At 36.8% G+C, this 20,920-nt stretch overlaps 1 protein-coding gene across 3 annotated transcripts in view; it reads right to left on the minus strand.

Annotated features, from left to right (window-relative positions):
• Window positions 1–4,577: 4,577 nt before the first annotated feature.
• The window catches only part of PSMD14 (proteasome 26S subunit, non-ATPase 14), an 85,914-nt gene continuing 69,571 nt past the window's right edge, over window positions 4,578–20,920 (minus strand). For all 3 annotated transcript variants that reach the window (XM_036884187.2, XM_036884188.2, XM_057505490.1), the window contains exons 9-12: window positions 18,772–18,846; window positions 16,665–16,790; window positions 7,403–7,465; window positions 4,578–4,991 (exon numbers count right to left, since the gene is read on the minus strand). In XM_036884187.2, the coding sequence (XP_036740082.1) occupies window positions 4,893–4,991; window positions 7,403–7,465; window positions 16,665–16,790; window positions 18,772–18,846 (363 nt within the window). In that variant the 3' untranslated portion in view covers window positions 4,578–4,892. The remainder of the gene's footprint in view (window positions 4,992–7,402; window positions 7,466–16,664; window positions 16,791–18,771; window positions 18,847–20,920) is intronic.

The raw sequence follows: 20,920 nt of genomic DNA on the forward strand, positions 1-20,920 counted from the left end.
CTTCAACCAGCAAATGCTTCTCAAAGGTTTGATTTACTTTTTTTTTTCCCTGGGAGAAGAGATTGGCCAATTGACACTATGCAGCAATCAGAAAAGGCTCACTTTTGATCTTGCTGCCTGTGCAGCCGATGAAACGGCTCCTGCCATTGGTTAACTGCTGACAGTAATTTAATTAGATAGACATTAATTAGGATAATCACCTGGCTCCTGGTCGCGACGATCATGGCAAATTGAAGGGGATGATTTTATTGTTGGTTTGGGGGGTGGGGAATGTGTGTTGGTTATACGTGAGCACTGTTGTGTCACCTTTAAGCTTTGTGACCACTGCTTTAGGAAGATTCAGAGATGTGCAATTTACTAAACATTTTCCTACCTTCCCCACCTCCCTCCCTTCGAGCTGAGGGGCGGAGGAGGGAATTCAACGATGCTAGGAGACTTTTCGGATCTGAATGAGCCAAATATTCAGTTGAATGTAACGATTTCAAGTGCAAAGTATACAAAGCGCGAGCCGTGGCCTCTTCTCGCCCTGTAAAAGTTCCAGAGTCTGTCTTTTCCAGTTAATACAGACGCGCACAACACCTGAGCCAGTCCTTTGTGAGCAGGTCCTGCGTGTCCTCGGCGGAACTACCCCCACTCCCCGACGCACACCTTTTAAACTACATACATAAATAAATAAATCACTGCTGCTGAGAGTCACAGCGATGAAAGTGAGCGGGCGGGGTGAGAAGAGGGGGCGAAAAGCAGCAACTCACCTACCCATCCACCCACCTCGGGAAGGTTCGGTTTCTTGGTTAAGCACGGAAACACTGACAATCTATGATCTCCTTTTTAAGTTTTGAAATAATCATAAGCTGTCGGGCTGAAGTGCCTTAATGTGTTTGCAGGGATGTTTACGAGGTCTTTACTAAATATTTTATCAGCGAGCTTGGTTGCAGATTATCTGAAAAGCATCTAACTGGGGACAGGCGCCATGCATCCCTTGCGTCCCACTGCATCTCCTTCTCTCTGAGGTACTGGCTTGGCGACACGTTCAAAAGCCTCGCCAGAAAAAGAGAGGGCCGAGTCCTCGTGCAAATGGGTTCTCTAGAAGCACTGATCCGGGGAGACAGAATGGAAGTGGTGTCAACGCAGTGATAGTTGCTGCAGGCACGCGCGCGCGCGCGCGCGCGCGTGTGTGTATTTAATGTTTATATAATCTGGAGGGGAGAAAAAGAATCCATGCCAGTAATTTTTAAATGAGGAGAATCTAGGAAGGAATAGAGAAGTGAACCAATTTAAAAGGATGTGGGCACAAATAAATAGCACGAGGCCCAAGGCGACCCCGAGTTATAGAAGAAAACCCCAGAAATGGCCTTGCAGAGGAGCCTAGCCCTCCGCCTGGACCAGAAGGCAGAGGGCAGAGGAGGTTTTATCCGCCCAAAGCTGCTTCCCCGGCCGGGCTCCCGCCGCCCTGCCCGCCCGCGGCTTTGCCCGGGACGCCGAGCCGCGCGGGAACGAGGGCGAGCGCAGCGCCGGAGCTCGGCTGGGTCCCGCGGGCTGGCCGCAGACGGGCGGGCTCCTCGCGGGGCACTGCTGACGGTCTGGCGGTGGGCGAGTCACCCGCCCCGCGCCCGGCATTGCCACCAGGCCGGCCGCCTGGCTCTGGCTCATTGTGGAAGATGCCCGAGCGGCCCGAGAGCGGGCTCCCCAGCACCCTGGAGATCCCGAGAGGGGGCCGCCGCCCCAGAGACTGGGGGAGCACGGGGCTAGCCGCGCCTGGGGCAGACCCCAGGGCGCACACTCTTCCCGCGCCTCCGGGCACCTCAGCCCAGGACAGCCCTTGCCTTCGGGAGAGCGCGTCTACCCGCCCCGGGCGCCAGGCCACTCCCCGCGGGAGAGCTGCGCTAGGGACCTTGGGTGGGTCCCTAGCAGAGGCGTGGGCAGAGACGGGTTAACCAGATTCGGCCTACGCCTAGGCGGGCGCATTTGCAGAGCGCTGCTTCGGGGGGCCAAGTGGTCAGCGCTGAGCCCAGACTGCGTTCCAGAGGCGCCTTGGCTGCAGAGGGCACCAGCTGTGGCCTTCCCCAGGGCGCCGCGAGCACGGCCTGCCGACCATGGCCCTGGGCTGGACAGGTTGACGACCAGATGTCCCAGACTCAAGCCGAGACAGTTTTCTAGGAGAAAAATAGAGCCAGACCCATTTTTCCCTTTCGGAAGCAAATCTCAGCTCCTGGCCCGGAAGCTTCATAAACAAGCAGGGCCTTAGCTGTTGAGGCGTTGCAGTGCGGGGGAGGGTACAGTAGCTGTGACACTATTTGGCACTTGTTTTTTTCTGCCCTTTACCTTCCACCAGCATTTCTGGTGAGAGGCTTTTGCCCAATATTGGCTGCTCTCGTTTTCTCTTTTCTTCCATCATTACCTTCTTTGTCCCTGAGCGCTCTCTCCACTGCTTCCAAGGTTACCCCCACTTTCCTCAGTAGGACACAGAGCCTCAACTGTGTAGCAAAATGTAAAGACTCCACCTGGGCTCTTTTTCAGGTTTTTGTCATTCCCCACACCGAGAATTGGATTTTTTAAAAATGAGGAATGTAAAGTATAGAAAAGGGATAGACTGTGCAAGCCTTCAGAGTTATCGGCACACCTGCTCTTGAACCCTGCTTCCCTACAAAAGGGTTTCTCAAACTTTAAAGTGCAAAAGAACCACACCAGGATTCTTGATTCTGAATTCAGGTCTGGAGTGGTGCCTGGATTCTGTATATATAATGAGCCCCCAGGAGACCCAAGTGCTCCTGGTCCAGGCAGGCAGATCACACTGCATGGTGAGGTGGGAGATTTCAAAGCCCTCATACTAGCCTAAGAGGAAAGGAGGGACATCTCCATAGTTCAAGCAATAGTTTTGATTCTAAAGATACTTTAATATTGCATAGTAGGTGACATGCTCACATGAGCACACACACACCTGAAGTGTACAAGCTTGTAGATTAAGTTATTTCAATGCCTCACTGGGCCTGGGCTGTCAGGGCTGCTGCTGCTAAAATAGCTGCATATTCCAAGACAAGGGTGTTCACTGAGCCTCTTCTTACCATATCCTAATTTTGATTGACTCCTAATCCACAAAGAAATTGTTGTCTTTGCTTGGAGGGACTTTGATAAGATTTTGAAATTGGGAATGTTTCCAACATGAACCAGGTGGAGGAAAATGTTATGTGGCTGTGGGGAGTCCAGGAAGATGAGGTGATCACAAAGCCTTCTCAGTCACTGGGCTCACTTCGGAGGTATTTTTAGGGGACTAAAGGGGGGAAAAAGTGTTTGCAAACGGAATTCTGAAAAGAGCCCTTGGATTGTCGAGGCCTTCTTCCAAGGGCATCCTGTCCAAAAAAAAATTTTGACTAGCACTTTGAACAATTATCTGTGAAATAATTCATAGAACCTTACTTACATAAAGGGAGAAATCATGTTTAAAAAAAAAAAATAGCCTGCACATAAGTTTAAATTAGGCAAAAGCTTCTAACTTGCATTTATATGTAAATGGTTAGCTGTTGTAATCCCAGCAATTAATACATATTACTTGTCCTACTAGAAACACATCATTAATATGTATAAAAGAAACCACAGGAAAAGCAAGTAAAGCTCAAGAAACTTATTCCATCAAAAAGAGACTATGAAACACTGTGGGAATTTAAGCCATTTCCACTTTTAGTTTCTGATAACTTTTCATTAAGCAGCCAGTAAGAGCCTAGAATTGTTCAAATAGAACAGAAAATTGGTCTACCATATCATTATATCATCTCTAGAGAGGCTGTCTAAATTCTAAATCCCTAAGTAAAATACCCCCTTAATAAAGCCTTAGAAACATTCTTTCCATATTTTCACAAAGGGTACAGACAAGAATTAAATCTTTGTTTCCATATGTTTTGCCATATTCCTTGGTGTACCCAATATGGAGCAGTACAATGAATATTAACAGGGGCAGTTATTTACGTATATCAGGTTGGAAACAGATTGAGGGAGGAGGTCATCTCTGAAAACTACCATTAGTCATTTTTGTCTTTACCAGAAAACTGGTCACTTTTAAGTTTACTTCGGAAAGATGAGAAAAAACAGTAACAAAATAATTGCTTATTTGTTCATGATATTAAGCTCACAGTACAGCTACTTTTTTCATTTTGCACTGAAGACCTTCTCTACCTTCTCTGAAAGTCTAGTAGTTTGCAGCTAGAAACTCCTAATCTCAAAACTGTTGGTGGAATGTATTCTTTTAAAAAATGATAGTCAATTAAAATTACCCTCTTTTCTTCTTAAATCTACTCTCTAGAAACCCTGAAAGTAGAGTATGTTAACAAGATACTGAATACACAATATTAACTTGCAACAAATATTTTTAATACGTCAACATTTTTTTCTGGGTTACTCACTAATGAGGTAGCCATTCATTAATGGCAATCATTTTACATTTATGAAGTTTTGTTATCACACTGGTGCTTTATGTGTTATAAGATCTTAAATTGCAAAGGGAAAACATACCTTTGTGTGAGATTTCTAGAGCACTGTCAAATGTTATTGTCAATTCCAACCATTGCCAAAAAGACCTCAGGAGACAGAGATTGTAAATGTATTTTATTTTGTAAGCAACAATCAAAATATATTCGTTACTGATTTCTTCAAATATTAAATGGGATCTTAACAAAATTTGTCCACTTGAATGTACTCTTATACAATTTTGGAATCTGCAAAGACCCTGACTAAAGAAACAGAAGTAATTGCACAACTGAGACTGAAGGTGTTAGTGCTGTAAATGATGCCAGATGTCTTACGTTTAACCAAATACACCTTCCGAGGCCCCTTGATTTTGAGCATTAGGAACAATAGAGGAATATACACTGAAAGTATCACTAATAGCTTTTTGCATTGCTTTATTTAAATACGACAGTATCCAACATAGCTGCTAAACACTGGACAATATTTGAAGTCATAAGTACATCCACATGTTCCTCCAAATGACGTTTGGGGTCCTAAAAAAAAAGAAAAGAAGGAAGAAAAAAAAAAAGAGCCATATTATTGGTGGACGAGTTAAGATTTTTTTCACAGTAGCTGATATTGGTAAAGAAAGCCAAACCTAAATTAATATAATTTACAATCTAATGTTCCTAATATATTGTTATATTCTTCAGATTTCCAAATTTGATAAAAAGTTAGGAAGCTGATAAAATAAGATTACATAATGAAAGACTGATTTGTGCAATCAATGCTGTGATTCTGTTCCAGAAATTATAAAAAGGAACAAGGAATTCTTTACAGCCCATATCACCTGATTTTTTGTTAAGTATAAGCATTTATATGTGTGTATAAGCCCGAGTATGTGTTTTTATTTTCTGCCATTCACACTTATTGAATGTCTGAATGGGTAATTTACTCAAAGCAGACATACCAATAGGTAAGAGTTCAATGTGAATTCTCATCACTTCATCTGTAATTTTAATTCATATTCAATTCCTGTATAATTTTGATATTTCAGGAATAGTGCTTTAAAATGATTCACAAAGTATTCTTGGATCAAAAGTCACTGTTAGTAGTTAAAAAATTAAAATACAATTTGGATCAATTACAAAATGGTGAAATAAATATTTTAATGCAGGTATTTTGAAAAAAATGTATTATAGAAAAGTATATAAGTACAATCTTTTAACTTAAACCTGATCAAATCTATATTTGAAATGTCTGAGTTATAAAAATGAGGTTTAAAATTGCACTGAAATAAAGGAAGTTGAATTAAAATACTTAATTTGTATTTATGTTTAATGCTGAGCTGAATGAAGTATTTCAGTTAAATGTGAAAGCTTTGAAACAAATGATATATATTGCACACAATAAGAAACTTTCAACTAACGCCATTATTTTCTTATGGGTATCGCTAAAATACTCAGGATTCCTCCAACTTTAAACAAATGTTCATCACTGGAATTGTTTCTTGGCTGTTCTTTGCTCAACTATAATTTCAATACGCTTCACTTCCTTCAACAGACCAGAGATACAACATGTTACAAATAACTTCAATTAACTAGACAACAATATTAAATTTTCTTTATTCAGAAATTAGCCTCAGGGCATTTCAGGTGAAAGAGACTGAGAAAGACTGTCAGGAGAAACAGGTGTTGGTCTGATCCCATTATAGACAGTTTGGCCAGTGAGGTAATAGACTTTAAAAAATGATTCTGATAATTATTAAATATTGCCAATTACATATTTTTCAATTTCACTTTTATTTTCATTCAGTCCTTTTACTTGCTGCTGTTAAATAAAATCGACATCAAGAAACTACAGCCTTTAAAAAATTAGTTCCTAGACCCTATAAAGCACAAGGCTCCAAGTTGGTGGTCTAATAAAACATATTTGACTAAGTAGTGGGAAAAGGCAACAAGGGTGACTGTTGCACAGTGGATGAGAGAATAAAATGAACTATATTCCAATTTTGTTCGAGGGTTCTTATTTTTAAATTCTAATATTCTGAATGTCGTGAGCTTGATTTCACCAATTAAAATCAGACCTTTGCCCCTCCTGCTCTGTTGGAGTAACTGGTTTTGCAGTGCGTTGGTAACACGCTTCCCTCAGTTATCTATATTACTTCTTGCGGCAGCTGGGTGATTCTTAGAGATTTCCCATCCAAGAATGGTCCTGGCCCAAACCTACATAGCTTGTGAGATGTGATGGGATCAGAGCATATGGTAGGATGGCTGAAAGCAAAGACAGCTTAGTGTCTTGCATCTGAAATATCAAGATTCTGCCAACATCAGCAATATGATAACCATGTTCCATGAAATGGAAAAAAATGTAATCAACATTCCTTAAAAAACAGTCTAATTAATCTGTAGATTCTTTTAATTGGTTGGTGTGTCCCTCCCAACCCTCAGAAAGTAGGAACTAAAATATATATTTCATCTTGGAAAAGTGAAAGAGCAAATACTTAAAACCCTTTCTCTTCACTCAGTATAAACCAATAGGACTCTAAGATTTCTTAGGAACATTCCCTATATATTGAAGCCTACATACTGATAAGCTGTATCATTTAAAAAACTGTTACATACGAAATACATTTACTATTGTCCCATCTTCACTGATATTATTTCAAGTAAAAATAAAACTTGAAAAATTAATCAGGACACAAATTTCCTAATTTATTTCTAGTACATTATTTCCACTAAAGATAGTATCTCACAGGTATATTTGTGATTTACTTCTCTATAGATGACAAAGAGAACCTGAAATCAAATAATTCGGTGACCTTTAAATTACCATTACATTTATGTGTTAAGAAAAATGTACAGTGAATAGACAGGAAAAAAGAAGTCATACAGGCCCCAAAATAGTTTTAACTCTACAAGAGCACGCTGTTATGTCACTGCACACCCTATCACAGTAACCTCACCTGCTTGCCCACATTCTTTATTGCCAGCTGTTCAGGTGTCATCTTATCTTCTTCTTCTACAGCCTGCGAATGAAACACAAAGGACAGAGTTTCAAATTCTAAATGTACTTTTCCTACTGAAGAATAATCACCAAAGATACTGGCAACCAAATTTCAAGCATAATCTTTTATTCAAGTAATTTATTGAAAAATTTAAAAAAGCAATTTTGCTGATCTTCAGAATAAGCTTCAGGGTAATGAAAACTATTACCACTATCATTTTGAAAACAGACTTAAGAAATACGTAAAAAACACTGAAAATATCAAATTGGCCCATGTGGCAATGTCAACCATCTGAAACCTGGTATATGGCATTTCTTTGAGGAATGGCTGATCTTGAAGAGTGAAGTATCTGAGAGAGCACCTTGGAACTAAGCAGTCCTAGTCTGTCTTCTTTTCCTTTTCCTACTTTCACTAGAGTTCTCCCCTAACTTCCCTGTTTTGGTTTTTTTCTTGTCAACTGAATCTGTGCATATTTGGTATCTATTTCAATTCCATTAGTAGCACTTAGGGTGAAAGGAGCTGCTGACTTTTGATCCACTGAACAAATCATATAGTTTTCTCCCTTAATAACTTCACACATTTCAATTTCTAACAGTAATACATGCATTCAGGAAAAAAAACCTCACTTCTTCACCTGAGTGACCTTTAATTAATCATGAAGAAATTCAGAGTGATCTGAAGTTTCCAACATCAAAAAATTACTTCAATTAAAAGGCATTATCAGACAAAAGTTAACCAACCAAAACGACAATACACATAAATCATTGTCTATTTTCAGAGTCAGCCACACTCTTACATGTAGGATCACATATTTTCCAGCAGAGTAATTCTGAAATAATTACAGCATTTAGATTAGCTCCTACACTGCCCTCCTCTCCCAATAATGACACCACAACAAAACCTCTTTATTGAGCAGTCTAAGTGTAAGGAAGCTCCTTCTTAACAGTTTGGATATGTTACTGCCTAAAGCTGGGACTCTGCATCAGGCGAACTCATGATTCACTGACTGATTTATTCATACACCTGATAAACAGAAAACGAAGAAAATTTTAGGATCACCAACCTTAAGAAATAACACCACAGAACTTACCACAAATATGGTTACAAAAGGAGGTGAGATGGTGGTGGCAGAAAGCAGGAAACCAAAATCCCTGTGAGGGTTAGATTTGGATACTCTAAACTTAATAATCTCACAGCTGCCAAATTTCTTCATGTGTGAACAATGAACATGTAGGAAATGCAATCATCAGACATTTCCCATAAACTGGGAAGTTTGGCTGCATTTCACACCTTCTTAATAGTTTTGTAAACAGAGAACTTGAAAATGAGCAAAGATGGCAAGTGTCTAATTTTATAAATGGACAAACTATCTAGAGAATTTTCCCAGTAGAACCTGCCTAAAGAGAAAAGATGATGATAAGTATTGTATCTACTGATTATTAGAGGATACTTATTTACAACACATCATTAGGAAATACATTTATGACTCATAAAGCTGAAAGAAAGAAAAACAAAAGTTAATAACACTCCAAATCTAGAATTCCCCAGACAGAGAATATGTTCATTTTCAGAGTCAGATGTCACTCCTATTATTTTCAGCTAGTTAAAAAAATATTTCCTCACTGGGAAATTGCTTCTCCCACTATCACAATGTTTTACATATACGGAAACACTGGCAACAAATAAAAAGTTGGTCTTTCTAAATTACTTTTACAAATCCCAACTTGAAAACATATTAGATGAATGGAACAATTCACATAAGTTTGTACTCTATATCCATTCAGTGTCAGTTGCTGTATACACATGCCAACAATAGTACTTTACAGTATTGGAAGGAGGTACGCAGTTTGGAATTTGGCTCAAAATACCAACCCATGTACAAAACAGCTATTATGGAGTATTTTGGAGTACTGCAAATATCAAAGACGGCAGATACGTAAAGATGAAAGTCAAAAAACATTTAAAGGACTGACCTTACTTGAAAGGTTAAATAGAATGTTAAAAGCTCTAATAATTTTTAGAATCTTTTACATCATTTAGCCACTTTACCAATTAGTTTTTCCATTTCCAATAATTAAAAAGGAGAGTTCACAAACTCTTCGAGAAGTGCAGATGGTAAAAAGTACTCCACAGCCATAGATGCCATCTGGAAAATGAGGAGCAGCTGTAGATTTAGGCATATACTAAGGTTGCAAACCCCCATGACAAAAGAGTGAGCACATCCCTCACTTTCTAAGACAGACCAGATCAGACCAGATCATCACATCAAACCCCTAAATATTTTCGCCATCTACCTAAGTTACTTACATCTATGTTATCTACTATCTAGACAAGACCATTTTGTCTTCATTCATAGTTCTAATCTGGCCAGTCACCAGGAAAAATTAAAAAATGGTAGCAGCAGAAACAAATGAAATTCAGGCACAGGCAGTGTCCTCACTAGGGGAACTTCTGTGTTTATGGCAACTTCTGTGATTTGGCATCAAATTTTGCTTTTGCATTCATGCTCTTTGGTTTACTCAACCAACAAAAAGCACTGAAAATGTTTGTGGCTATTCACGCTAGAAACGTTTTTAACAGTTTATCAACAAAGACCCCCAGATGGCTATCCCATCATGCACGATCTGCACAGTTCTAAGAAATTCCTGGAATTTGGTCTGTTATATTATCATAAACCCCTTAGATATATCCCCTATCTCAAAGAGGCTTTTACTAAAACCATAACCTCAGTCTCTTTTTTCTGGTAATGGTCATATTTCTCAAGTGGAAAACCTGTATCTCAAGTTCTACCACTGTATTTACCCTTTAACAAATAGGGACTGGCTCCTCGGCAGTTCGTCAACATTTTTTGAAGGCTCTCCACCATGTAAACTACAATGGGTTCAGTTCTCTTGAACTTTCTGAGCACCTTCAGAGAGCAACTCCAATACCTTATTTCTTCTAATCCTTTAACCTTTGCTTCTATGACACCATCTCTTTTCCATTTTATATATCTCTATTAAGTAATTCACTGGGCTTCTTTTTTTCTCTTGACATGTTAACTTTGTTCATTCTGTAATATGCCATGCTTTTCTTTATATACTTTTCTAAATTTACCAATATGGTATTTTTTTTCACCATTAAATAATCTCTGCATCACTGCTAGTGAATTTCAAGATAATGTGTTCTACTTTTTCCATGATTTTTATATCAAGTCAGTAACTGAAAGTCACATTATGGGTTATTGGTCAAGAATAAGTTTAAAGAAATGACTTTTCTAAAACATACCTGGAAAAGCAAAATTAACAAACACAAATCAGGAAACTAAGAAAGAGGTGTGTGTGCATATGGAGAACAAAAAAAGTGGTTTTCCTACAACTATCAGTAATTAAACATTAACATACATGTGCTCTTATGAATAGTAATTTGCTGGATCCTTAAAACATCTCAGTGAAGTAGTCAGTCTACATTTTACATATGAAGAATTTAGGCATTATCTCCATGGGGGAACCACATGTTAATTCCAGCAATACCACTACTATAAAACTCTCCTTTTGGATGACACTCAAGTACATTCCATGTATGTCCTCAACAGTGTAAGTTTCATCATTTTACATACCCCACAATCTCTATTAAGCATACACTCTAAGTAAGATAGTTCTTGCTCTTCAAGGAGCTTACATTGGGGACTTACTTGCCTGTAAAGCTCAAATTATAATGCAGTATGAAATACACAAAAAAGGAGTGTGCACAAAGAATGATGGGGACACATACAGCCATAAACAATGATCCTATCTATCTCCAAAGATCTCAAACCAATATTTGTGCTTTTTAGGAAATACTGCTTTTTTAATGACACAACTGGAATAATAATAAAGCCCAATCCATGGTTTAAGTATCCCTGAACAGCATAAATTCTTTCTAAAAATCTTACAGGGAATCCAATTTTTAAATGTAATTACATGAGATAGTAATATAAAGATAATATGTGTATGTGTGTGTACGTGCACAAGTGTGCATGTGTAATAGAAATTGTAGTTTGGCTTATTGAAAAAATTCTATGGCAGAGTCTACTCATTGCCTACCCAATATATATCTTCCCTTTCTTTTTTTTGTAATGTAACCCTGATTTTATTAAAGGCAGCAATGCTCCCAGTAAAACTACATTATATAGGCTTTCTCAAAGCAAGGTGTCCACTGAAGTAAGTTCTGCCAATGAGATAATCACAAGTATGGGGTATGAATTATGGAAAAGATCCTGACAGGGAACTGATGTAGGCTGGGAAGAACTGCCCTTTCGCTCTTCCTTTTGTTCCTATTGCCTGGGATTCAGACTGGATGGCTAAAGGTCTGGCAATCACCCTGAACCACGAGAAGATCTAAAGGATGGACCCAGTACAAGGGAAGTAGAGCAAAATGCAGAAGGAATCACTTCAAAGTTTCCTACTAGCCTTGACCTGCAAGAGACATAAATGTCTAGCTTGTTTAAGCCATTGTTAATTTGTGCTAATACAATCTTAGATGCAAGAAAAACTCAGTGCAAACACTGAAAATAATTCAGGATTTAAATAAAGTGTATTATTTTCCTACTTCCTCCTTAGAGGTAATACTGCTAACAACATAATGTTTTGAGATATAATGTGTGAGAGATATTTGGAAAATGGAGGAAATAGGGTAACACAGTAGGGACTTTTCATATTATTACATAATTTAATTTTTTATACATAACAGCAAATTGTAAGTATTTCTCTAAGTTGGGACTTGGAGAACTATATTCTTCATAATAAACCCTTAAAACAGAACATGTTGGTTTAAAAGTTACATGCATTTAAACTTGAAGGTAAAATTGAAAGATGGCCTCTAAAAATGTCCTGTCACTTGCCTTCCCTCTAGCAGTGAACTTTCCCAATTTTTTTTTTAATTTTAAAAGGAAAAAATTTTTTCTACTTCTTTTTCTTTAACTATTTAATATGGCTGAACTTTCTTTTTAAGTGTATATGCCATTTATTTTCAGTGAGTTTTCTTGCTCACTTGTCTTTAAAATTATTGTTTTTAAAAACTATTTTATAGGATTTCTTTGGATATTATCCTTTTTTGGATACTAGCCCTTCCTGTGTTACAAGTACAAATATTTTCTCCCAGTGTGACTTCTAAAAAGTATTCAATAAATTTTAGTTATTATTTTTGTTGCATATAAACTTTACTGTCAACTTATCGAAATTTTAAAAGCTCATTGTATTCTTACGAATTAAGGTCATCTTTGGGAAGCTTGACAGTAGTTTTACAATATTGAGTCTTCCCATTTGGAAAGAAGGGAATTTATTCACAAATGCTTTTAGTATTATTCAAATAAGTCATATACACTTAATATTTCTTAGTAGTTATTCCTAAGCATTTTATCATTTTGAGTGCTGTCAACTGATTTGCCTATTACATTTTTCAACTGGTTTCAGCCTATGTAACCACCTATGCAATTCTCGATTACAACAGTTGTAACAATTTTCTAATTTAGCCTCTTGGATTTCTACGTTTGATTGTAACCATATCCTATCATACTTAATGATAATCTGGCCCGATTTTCCCAATATTTATGTCTTATTTTGTTTTTCCTTTCTTACTGCACTATCATCAAACAAGATTTTCCTATTTAATATAGCTGCTGTAATAAACTAAATGTAATATAATTACATATTTCATATGTAATCACATAAAAAAAAATACCCAAACTTTCTTTTGGGTTACTAAGTAGGCAATATTTCTTTCTGAAAAGTAAACTGTCAGATCTCAGAATTTATAGAGCTATGTTTGAAAACAAGGCAAACTTTTATGTTCCTATTCTATTGTTAAAATGTTCTTTTACAATTGATTTTTTTCACTTGCTTATTCATTTTAGAAATAGCCAATCAACTATTAAATATATTTTAAAAAATGATGCATCTTGGCAAGAATAAAGGAGATTTGGAGTAACAGTTGTGGGTGTTGTATTTCAGTAATTAGAAAAATCAATGACTACTTATCAAGCAGAATCTTTGTGTGGAATTCAGACCTGAAATTAAAAAGTAAAGACAAAGGAATTTAATTATTTTTTTAACCTTCTTTCACTTTAGGAGCCAACTGGCACCTAACAGCAATTACCTAAGTTTAAAACACCAAGCAATTAAAAAGAATGCTATGAGGAATTGGTAGCATGGGCCTTTCTTTTTATATTTTAAGTGTTACTAAAAACTCCACTACATTCTCCTTCAATCACATAGGGAATTACATTCCCAAATTTGGACTCCTTCATATCACAGCTTACACATTGTTTTCATTTTATAACCAAACCTTACAAGTTTTTGAGTACTACAGAGATTTTTTAAAGCTGTAAAAGTGGAAAAACTTCTGTGGATGGGCAGCAGGAACCATAAATAGGTTATTTCCTGGCAACGGTACCAATATGAATTGACTTAGAAGTGTAATGTTACTGAGAAACGAAAGTCATTTCTACAGTCTGCTGAATAATAAGTTGCAACTTTTTAATTTATAAAAGGTTAACTGTTTTAAGTATGGTAAATTATTTCTTTCTCTTTAATGTTTACAGCATGAAAACATATACTGAAAGATAAAAAATATTTCTCCTACATAGACTGTAGGGTAACCAGTGGGGATTTCCAGCTGGAACACTACACAAAAAGCAGGGCATGTTCTTCAAAGCCAAACCTATCACAAATTTAGTTTGTGAGTTCTTCAACTTTTTTTCAAAGTTTAATTCTTTCAAAAGACTTGTTGCTACATACATGTACAAATTTTATACACTGTCTCTTGGTTAATATTTGTTTTGATAAGATGTGTTTCACTTAAAAAGAGAAACATTACTTTTTGGTGTGACAATCAATATCAATTTTAACTGTCTCCAAAATTTTAAACTCTAGCCCAGCCCCTACCACTAATTTTTAGTCCCACATTTCTAACTGCTTGTTTAAAATGAACTTTCTGCCCTTTCTCAATCTTTCTAATTCTTCCCAAACTGGAAATGTTAAAGGTACCAACAGATTGCTAGTAACCTAGGCAGGAACCCTTGAACTCTTCCTTGGTTCCTCTTTCTCCTTTGACTTCAGCACCCAGCTGGCGCCAGGCTCCATCTGTCCCTCTGTTCCCAATGCCACGACAGTAACTCCAGACGCTTAGTACCTTTTGTTGGGGCGGCAGCAACCCCCTCCTAAACAGAATCCCCACTTCGAATCTCCCTTTATGACACTCCTTCTTCACACCACTGTCAAATTATGTTTCTAAACTCAGGTTCTCGGTGTGTGTCCCCAATCAAAAATAACTCTATCCTGATATTCTAAACCCTGTTATTTTATTTCAGTAACTTTAAAAAACTTTATTCCCCACAATTCACTTTCACGTATTACGTACTCTAGCCAAACACAACTTCCTAAACATGTCCTTGCTTCTCCTGTTTCCTGTTCTTTGCCAGTGATGTTTATTTTGCTTAGGGTAACATTTCTTTGAATGTCCCAATATTATTCATGCTTTAAGGTCTAGCTGAAATATTTTTCTCTATGATAGCATCCTAAGTCTTCCCTAACCGAAAGCAAGACCTTCCGAACTTCTATGGGGCTGTGCATGGACTTCTCCATGGCAGTGCCCTCTAACTTTTAACTTGAATGAGTATACAAATCAGGAAGTCTTGATAAAATGTGGATTATGATTCAGGAGGTCTTAAAGTCTGCAGTTCTAACAACATCCCAGGTGATACTGACGTAGCTGGCCTGTGGATAATCTGAATACTAAGGTGTTATGGAACCAATTTTGGTCTAGTACTCTCATTATTTATGGATTTTTCTTACTGTCTGTTTTCCTATAAATGAAGGAAGAATCCCTTTTTTTCCATCACAACTTCTACAGGAGATATTCAACAGATTTACATTGCATTTATGTAAACTAAATGTTGTCTATATGTTTTACAAATTGGTTTTCAACTCATTAATGGGTTTCAGATTATATTATTTGTGTGTAATATGAATATATATAATTGAAACAAAATGCACTTGAGTCAAATGAGAAAGAAAACAGAATGTAATAAGGGCAAATATTGTTTCAGAAAACCTCTGTTGCAATTTATATATACACACATACATATACATTTGATATACTGGAAAAAAATATAAAATCTATTCTTTATATGGGATTTGGTCCATGCTATGAATTGAATCATAACAAAATGGTATGTCGAAATCTTAACCCAGGTTAAAGATGGGAGTTACGCTTCCACAAGCTAAAGAATCCCTGGGGCTAACAAAAGCTGGAAAAGGAAAGGAAGGACCCTCCCTCCCTTAGAGGTTTCAGAGGGCGAGCATGGCTCTACCAATACTTTGATTTTGGAGCTCTAGCCTCTAGAACTGTGAGGGCATATATCTGTTACTTCAAAACACCCAGTTTGTTATGGTAGCTAGGAAGTTAATACACCACAGAAGATACATTTTAGTCATAGCTCAAGTATTTTCTTAGTTTCAGAATTCTAAGAATATAAATCCATGAACAAAAACATTATCATGGTCACATATATTTTAGCACACAGTAAACACTTTCAGGAGATTCTGCAAACTACAACTCTAACATCCTTATGTGAATGGCCTCCCCCAGTTACTCCTCTCTCCACCATCCTGTTTATTTTCCTCACAGCACCAATGAGAATGCATCAGGGTGTATTTTTTGCTCACTTTGTCTCCCCTACCATAAAGTTCTGTGACAACAGGTCTTGCTTTTTACCATATCGCCAGTGCCTGGCACCCAGGTTTTCAATAAATACTTTAAAAATGAAAAACAAAGTTCATAAAATAAATTATATGTAGCAAGTATTAAATGCTGCTGTGGTTGTCTACATCTTGTTCCCATTCCCTTACAAGAAAAAGTCCTCTGAATAATGAACAGATTTGAGACATAAAACTATTTTACATTGTCTATAAAAGGATTTGGCAAACCCATTGGCCAGATCCTGCCAGCTGCCTGTTTTAATAAAGTTTTACTAGAACACGGCCTCACTCATCCCTTTACATATTGTCTGTGGCTACTTTTACACTACAACACAGAACTGAGTAGTTGCAACAGACCGGGTGGCCTGCAAAGCCAATGTCTACTATCTGATCTACAAAACAGGCCACTCTATTTTTAACTATTTATATTTGTACAATGCTTGACATTTTAATCATACATAATCAAAAGACTTTAAGAAATAAATGTTGGAATAAACTTTTACCTTATTGTAATTCTTGGCTAATTCCAACATCTCTTTTACCACTGATTCATTGTTTTTACAGTGTTCACTGTAGTCCTGAAGTGTCAAACCTTCCATCCAACTCTTCTTATGCAAATTTAGCAACATCTGAAAAAATATAAAGAAAGAGTAATTATTTCCCTGTATTGAGGTTATTTCCTTCACTTGGCTGGAGAAGCACCTGCACCTTCACAACAACTTTTGGAATTAATGAATTTAAATGTGATTTTTCTTGAATAAACTCTCAACAGAATTCTCCTAAATGTGTAACCTGAGGCATGCTCTAATTCCATGGCCTGTGCCTTCGCTGTCCTGCCTCAATGGCCACCTTCTTTATCTTTGCATGGCATACTTACCTCACTTCCTTAGAAATAGATGCCTTCTCTCATTACACTATATAAAAAAGCCACTCCATACAATCTTAAATATCTTTCTTCCCTTAACCTGCTTATTTTTATAATGCTATCAACTCTGCAGGTAAGGCTTGGGGTCAAGTACACAGGTTGGTGGGGTCAGAGTGAAGGCAGGGCTTTCGGTACCGAGAAAGCACCCGAACTGAGCTACTAGGAACATAAACATAATATCAATTAACTTGCGCAAATACTTACATGGGTATTTTTTATGCTAAGGATGGTGGCTGAACTTACGGGGTACCAAAAAAAAGAAAAAAAAGAAACTTTGATGCAATTATCTGGATAATTCTAAATAGTTAGGTGTCTAATAAAAGACTGTTAAAATATTTGAATACATTTCTCAGTATATGAGTGGTGACCTTTTTCACAGTCTGTACCTACTGAATGTACAATTGAAACTATATGTTGAAAATGTACTTGAATCTATTGACTAAACTACTAAGCAGATACACATGTATATAAATTTTGGGACACAGCATGTAGCTGCAGGAGAGCTTAATGGCTCTCTGTTTTGCTTTAGGCCAAGGAATAGCTGGTCCTGGAACCCCTCACCCGTCACCACCACGCTCAAGTACCTACCTTTGGGTGAGTGTATTGGTGGCTTTGGCTTTTTAAGACAGTGACTTATCAAACTTAAATAAACAAAAGAAAACAATTTTCTTTCAAAGAAAATCTTATATAGCACATCGTCCCTATAATATGTAAATAAGATTAAAATGGAGGCGATCTGGTTGAAAGAGAAGAGAGTTTGGAGAGCACAACTCACTCCATCTTCTACTCACTCACCATAGGCACTAGAACCCGTTTTGAAGGCACCTCTGTGAGGAACAGTTAGTTCAGCCAGTAAGAAAGGTTTTGTTTACTACTGATTATTTATGTTTGGACTTGAGCGTGCAGGTAGAAACTAAAACTTACTGTCTGTCAATAATATTCAATGTTCTTAAAAAATTTGTAAATCTTTCTCAGAGGGAAATACAATCAGCTAATTTGGAGGATAACTAACGGTAACAGTAAGAAAAAAACTGCAATTCAGACTATAATTTCAAAAAGCAATAGGCAGACTTAAACATTGGCATTAGTTGAGAGAAAAACTGCGTTTGAAATAATCCTACAATAGTAGAAACAAAGGAATGCTAATACACAAAGATGTTAGGTGATTTTACAATAATGAAATTTGAAAATTGCCTGGTATAAAGGATAAGAATCCAGCTCTAAATATCTGAAAACCCCACTCTATTTCCCTTTTGACTCAACTTTAGCTTACCCAAGGTAAACATGGTATGTTTTTTTAAAGCACTACACAATTACAATATAATTTATTCCTTTCAAATTTGGAAAAAATTTAGTCACAAAGGACATCTTATTAGAGAAAATAAATCAGTAAAAAAAAAAAAAAATCACAGAACTAGGAGGACTTTTATAATTTATCATAAAACCAAGCTGGAATGTTTGTTTCCCTTTCCTCTTCTGTTTTAGCACCTACCAAGAAAATAAGACATCTATCAAGATGTCCAGTAATATATTCCTTTATTTAGGCTGCAATTCATCAGGAATGAAAAAATATTTGAACACAGCAATTAAAGAGGTCAACAATTCAAATTCAAATATACCATGTAATAGTGTTAAAATGATTTGAAAAATATTTTTTTCCCAAAGATAAAAAAACTTAAACTTACCTTCTGTTCCAGTTCATTTTTCCGATAGTTAATAGTAATGGAATAATAATGTCTGTTTAGTCCATGAATTAATGCCTATATAGATAAGTGATGGAAAAAGAACAAATTAATATTTTTCATCTAATAAAATAAATACAACTGTTTAAAACTATTGACATACCCTGCAGACCTCTGCCATCTTCTAAAGGTCTTTTTATCCTAAAGATTAAGTATTTTTTTCTCAGCTTCAAGTACAGAAATGACCTGATCGCCTAAACAAAAATCATAGTAAAAATTTAAGCAAATGGTATGGCTTTATTAAGAAATGATCACCTGATGTGCTATAATCCATTCAGAACTGCTCAAATACTTAACTCTGCCAACAGAGGTTCAAATGAGGTTTAGAATGATATTCTGGGGAGCCCTCTATCAGCCAGGTTAGACATGATAGTACAAACATATACATTGGACATATTTTCAATAAGCCTAAAAAAAAAGGCTTTGGGGTTAACTCTCAGGAATCTAAAGATAAAGCTAACCAAAACAACCACCACACCCTCTAATTACTGGGTTTTCACAGTGTAAGTCTTAAGGTGTTGAGGTTGAAGAAGGGGTAGAAAGGTAACATTTAATGAACACCTAGCACTTGCTTTACACATTAAATCTTAAGCTTCACAACAACCCACTAAGGTAGGCTGGCCCCATTTGTATTTCGATGAATGAGGGAAATAATACACAAATCTTAACTTGTCCAAGTTTATAGCTATTAAAAGGGAAAGCTGGGATTTGAACCCAAGTCTTTCTAACTCCAAAGCCCATGTTTTTTCTACTATACTATGCTATAATGTATCTCAGGAAATTCTTCGATTAAGTCTGTACTTTAAAGATCAGGATAAAAACAAAGCATAGTCAGTCTTATTTTTAAACTTTGTTAGTGAAAATCACCCCACTGAGTACTAAAACATTTTAGATATGTACTGTAACAATCTATTCTTATATTCCTAACATCTGCTAAAATAAAACGGTTGATATATAAAATAAAAGTATTAAGACAATCTTATTAAACCCTTAGCCATTTCAATAATCAAAGGGAACAGTGAATTAAATTTCTGTACACAGAAATGCTGTACTGTGCAAATCAAAAAGTGAAACCAATCAGAGCCTCCCTTAATCTGTACTCATCTTTATGCGAATTAGGAAGTACAACATCTGGGTGGAAGAATTAGAAAACTGTGCCCTATCCTCCAAAGAGAAACAGCCCAGCTAGAGAGTGGAGCTTAGGCTAGATTTCAATCGCCAGATGACCCTTCATCCAAGTGCCTTTGCGGAATGACCTACCTACGTAATTTTACATAGTGGCCATAAAGCTAGTAACAGCTATGGCCAATAAGTCAGTCAATGGGCCCACAGATAGGTCCACATATGGAGATTAACTATACTGATGAACTACACAGTTTGGTATCTAAAGGCAGTACCGACTTGATTTCCAATTCCATTATTTAGATAAAATAACAAACATGAAAGATTAACAGGCATAATGACAAATATGTTTAAATCAATTGATATCCTCAAGCAATCTTCCAACTTCACTAACCCACCTGCTGTGTAACCCAGTGCAGTCACTCCAAATCATAAACTGGCCATGCTGTCCTCTTTCCACATGAGCCCCCAAAGCAGTCTCTTTTAACTCAATGAATATATTCTTTCAAGTTAAACAATCTAGTTGACACTGAATTACAAGGTGTGGCAGCATATGCCAAACATTTAGATTCATTTTATCAGTTGAGAGAATAGCCTTTTGAAAGGGTCAAATTGTAAATTAAATATAACATACTAGCAAATGCCACAGTATGTCAGGCAGATAAAGCAGAAAGTTATACAGCCAAAAAATTTCTTAAAATATCACTACTTATCTTTTAAATTTACACTTAACAAATATACAATGGACTTAGGAAAACTTAGGACATTCTTCATTACAACAGGATGTATTTCTAAAGCTCATTAATTTAATTGGTGATTTGAAATCTGCAATAGTTTCTCATAGAAGCATTGTGATAAAGCATGGCTCTATTCTATAGTATCACATGTTCTGGGATAAATAAGCTTCAGTGGCTGACATGGGACACATTTATGGTACTATTTCTAGGACAGTACACTTAGGATTTAGTAA

This window comes from Manis pentadactyla, chromosome 8 (genome assembly GCF_030020395.1).
Source record: "Manis pentadactyla isolate mManPen7 chromosome 8, mManPen7.hap1, whole genome shotgun sequence".
Classification (NCBI taxonomy): Eukaryota; Metazoa; Chordata; class Mammalia; order Pholidota; family Manidae; genus Manis; species Manis pentadactyla.